This window comes from Dendroctonus ponderosae, unplaced genomic scaffold (assembly GCF_020466585.1).
Source record: "Dendroctonus ponderosae isolate FM_Combo_2020 unplaced genomic scaffold, Dpon_F_20191213v2 Dpon_F_20191213_9, whole genome shotgun sequence".
Lineage (NCBI taxonomy): Eukaryota > Metazoa > Arthropoda > Insecta > Coleoptera > Curculionidae > Dendroctonus > Dendroctonus ponderosae.
In genome coordinates, this window is record NW_026019116.1 from 4,852,487 (window position 1) to 4,856,361 (window position 3,875).

The following is a 3,875-nucleotide window of genomic DNA, read 5'->3' on the forward strand; positions in this document are numbered from 1 at the left end:
ATCGTTGGATAGAGAATTGAAAACTCGATTCAGTCGTAACAACGTGAGTGAGGAAATTCGAGTAGTTTTGACCCAGAAAGCGAAATTTGAATATCTAACACTTAGGTGCAAGATTATGCCGAAATTCCATGTTTTCCGTCACGTTTTTGCTCATTTCTCGGAGGCAAAATGAGCAAGAACGCTCATTATTCTCATTATTCTAGACATCATTCTAGACAGAAATAAAAGGCCTTTTTAGAAAGTGAACCATGGATGGGGATATGTTGCAGTTTTCACAAAAAAGGCTTGAATTCAGGAAGTTTTACATTTGCGTGGTTTTTTTTGGAGTTGCAAAATCCACTTGAACATGACGGCTCTGCTTTTTTCGAAGTTTCTCAAGAACCATTTGAGCCACAGGATTCGTTTTGACATCGTTGGATAGAAAATTGAATGGGGGAATCCGCCCTTGAACGGATCGTGTAGACCACAACACGTACCTACAGTAAGTCCCTTATATTTTTCTTCAAAAATTGGGCACCGTTTCTCGTACATTCGAAGTGAGCCCCTATAACCCCTGACGGCAATTTTGAATCACCCTGTATACGTCCACACTTGGAACCATTGTTGTTTTCATAGACAAATTTGAACATATGCACCTGTTTAATTTGAGGTGTGAACCGCCCTTTAGAGTTAGAACATCGATAGTAGTTCATAGCCAGCAGCAATCGACGTTCTAACTTGTAGACCTAAAACGCGGCTGTGGCGTGGCCCATAAAACGTACATGCTTGCATTAAAATCTTGGTCTATTTTTCAAAAAATAGACGGCAATGTATCGAGTTTTTGTTAAATTCTTTCCTTGGTGAACTAGAATTTCGCGGGAGCTTATGAAAGCGCAGTGAGAATTACTTTTCGTAGTCCCTGTAGCGCAGAGGATAGCGCGTTGGACTTCTAATCCAAAGGTCGTGGGTTCGATCCCCACCAGGGATGCTTGTGAACATTTTTTGCTCTTTTTTACATAAAAATCCGGGTTTTTCGCACCGTATTGGCAATTTTTCAACTAGTACCATCTGCAGAGCGTGCAAGAACAATCTGTCAGTCTATGATGGTGGATTTATGACTCTTTTTCTGCGCGAGTCCATTTGGTAGCACAAAGTGAGCCGAAGCGTCCGTTTTTCCCATCGTCGTGATCTATGCGAGTCGACAGACGGGGAATAAATTCCGATTCGATGATGAATAAAACGGCAATTGCTGCCGCTGATGATGACCATCAAGGCGAAGAAAATCGGCGAAAATTGCCGCATTTGTATGGATGTATTCGACTGTTAGGCAACAAGTCTAGACCCACGCTGCGAGGCCCCAATTAAAATCCACTTAAGTGCCCCCTTTTCGATCGATGCGCCCCCCAATTAAACAATAATAATCCGGCATTCTTATGCGGCTTTAATTTTCGGTAATTGCTCGCCTTACACACGAACCGGGGGGGCTTTTAACTGATGCCCGCTTAATTACACGTGTGGGAGAAAAATTCCCCAACACCGGGCCCCCACTGGAGGGGAAAGAAGCCCCACTCATCGACAGTTGAAATTAATACTCCTCCTGAACTTGGTGGGAGCCCGCCATATAAATTATGGCTCGGGGAGTCGTTTAATATTCAAAGTGACATTAATATTATCTATGATTTATGCCGACCATAACTCATCTCTCAGCCACTGGCCGCGGGTATTGTTTTTTTGCCCTTTTTCCGCGAATGAGGAACGCGCAGCGTCGACTCGTCTCTTCGCCATTATTGCACAAGCCCCGTTTCCATGGCAGTGACTGTCAAAAAATGCTGTTCAAAACCGCTCAGGATCAGCGTGAAAGCCTGCAGAAGTTTCTACTACTCAGTAGCAACCAGGAAAATCACCCTGAGCTGCTCGCTGTAAGTGATCGAGTGCCCTCTGGGGCCGTGCATGAGAATCTGGAAGTTTTCAGGACAAAAAGGCGATTTTATTCGCTGCTGCCACCCTGACAGAGAGCCCGGAGGTTGCAGTGGTGGACCTCTGTCTGGAGATTGTGGAGAACTTCATCAAAAATCCTCAGGCTCATGCGGTTCTTGTTGGCACTTTTGGCGTCTATGAAGCAATGGAAGCTCTGGCCATCAGGTAACCAACTGGGACTGAACAACACCCGCTTGATCTCAGTTTTATCAGAATGCGAAGCTGCAATGCAGGTATAGCCAGAAGGGCGGAAAAAATCACGCAAACCCTGCGGAACGCCGCCCCTCCAGCTCTGAGCACGAGAAGTCGCACAAAAAGCGGCAATATAGCCAAAAAACAAACCGTCCACCTGCTCCACATCCCCTCGCTGACTTTGGTAAGTGTCCAGGGTGGTTCGAGTGCAGCAGAAAAACTCCCACCTTGCAGGCGAACAGGCAGAAATTCGAAAAAAGCCTGCTGCAAATCAGGGGCGTCATCTCCTTCCTGGTGGACGTGGAGGCAAAACGATGCACTTTGAGGCTCTGCCCCCGAGTCTCAATAGCGGAGGTTGTGCAAAAGATCTCCAGCAAATGCCGCCTCAAGTGCCTGGTGGTTCGGAAAAATGCTGCCGATGGTGCTGAGGTGAATTTTTGCGTTGTGCAATCAGGCTAGTCCCGTTTTTGTTTGCGTTGTTTATGCGGATTACCGTGGTTACCCGCGTGTTTGTGTCGTTCAGCGGTTGGGACCGGGATGATTGCACGACTCAACAGTAATTTTTTGATTAATTTTCTGCTCCTATTAATTAGAGCTTGTATGACGTTGTGCTGAACGATGCCAACATCAGCTCGCTCGAGTATCCTGAGGAGGATTTTCTGCAGAAATCCGGCGCTTTAGCCACATTGCAAGCGGAAGCGTGCGCTAAAAGTGGGATTTTCGGCTCGATCAAACACTTTGTGGCCGAGTCGTTTTACTGGTAGGAATAAATGCGAATTTAAATATAACTGAGTATATTTTTGCCAGTCGAAAATACAAGTATTTGCGGAAAGCGGCGCCAAAACGTAGCTGCCGGATTTTCCAATTTGTACAGGGGCGGCTCAAGGAGGCGATTTTGCACAATTCAAGTCCCATAAAGTGTGTTTGAAGCTTTTTGGCAGTGACCCAATAATTATCGTTAAATGTCTTCCACCAAATTGTTACAATTCACGCAATTATGGAAGAATAGTAAAATAATTGACTTAATCTGCAAACGCTCAAACTAGCAAACACTCAAGAAAACCAATTTCGAGTCATGAGTAAAGTGCCACTGCCAAATAGCTGGAGACAAACGATATTTTATTACTATATTGCTTTATAAAGTACAATAAATTGAATAAATCGCCTTTATTGTGCCACCCAGTAGTAATAAAAATACAAAAAATAAAGTAAACAATAAGCGTGTTTTAAAGACGGAATATTACAAATCACAATCACAAAACAAATACACCAGGCCAGACGGCGCCACCTGGTGGGACAAGTTTGACAATTTGACGAAATCCTGTACAAACAAACAAGAAACAATTGTTTGAACATTTTACAAGAATATAGCTAATTTCAGAGAGAGATTCGCGCTTCGAAAATATCAACTCTTTTTGTTCCGGTACATCGTAAAACGCCCGATAGAGAGCCGGAAAAAAACACAGTTCATTTGCCCAATTTGCCGCTTAGCAGTAAAACAGCCTACAGCTGCGCAGGCCTAGCTCCTAGTCTATAATAAATAAACACGTGAACGCCCTGAACTATAAATGGGTACAAATCACATTCATGCTTGCCACGTCTTCGACGTAGAAGTTCAGTGGCGGAACGCGATCTGTGTGACAACAGTGTTTTCTTCGGACTCGGAATCCGACGTTGCCGAACTGAGCCGTTTGTGATGGGGCGAGTTCGAGGGTAGAACGCGCGCC

General features: G+C 44.7%; 2 protein-coding genes and 1 non-coding gene across 3 annotated transcripts in view; 2 read left to right on the forward strand and 1 right to left on the reverse strand.

The window, feature by feature from the left end:
* The first annotated feature begins 894 nt into the window (after positions 1-894).
* On the forward strand, positions 895-967 carry Trnar-ucu. The gene has a single exon. It is a non-coding gene; the product is annotated as a tRNA-Arg (tRNA).
* A 652-nt stretch (positions 968-1,619) lies between these two features.
* Positions 1,620-2,936, forward strand: LOC109541835. Its single transcript, XM_019910824.2, has 5 exons — positions 1,620-1,898; positions 1,952-2,121; positions 2,170-2,332; positions 2,383-2,577; positions 2,742-2,936. Exons 1-5 carry the CDS (start codon positions 1,662-1,664, stop codon positions 2,910-2,912), a joined length of 936 nt encoding a protein of 311 aa, XP_019766383.2. The 5' UTR covers positions 1,620-1,661; the 3' UTR covers positions 2,913-2,936.
* Positions 2,926-3,875, reverse strand: part of LOC109541834 (mitogen-activated protein kinase kinase kinase 13) — a gene marked incomplete in the record, with an annotated part of 14,287 nt that continues 13,337 nt past the window's right edge. The window contains 1 exon segment of the mRNA XM_048669710.1: positions 2,926-3,875. Within this exon segment, the coding sequence (XP_048525667.1) occupies positions 3,764-3,875 (112 nt within the window).

Excerpts from the sequence above, each read along its gene's own strand:
- LOC109541835 (XM_019910824.2), top strand. The coding sequence starts at position 1,662 with ATGCCGACCATAACTCATCTCTCAGCCACTGGCCGCGGGTATTGTTTT. Across the intron at positions 2,333-2,382 it reads ACATCCCCTCGCTGACTTTG|GCGAACAGGCAGAAATTCGA; the intron begins GTAAGTGTCCAG and ends CCCACCTTGCAG. Across the intron at positions 2,578-2,741 it reads ATGCTGCCGATGGTGCTGAG|AGCTTGTATGACGTTGTGCT; the intron begins GTGAATTTTTGC and ends CCTATTAATTAG.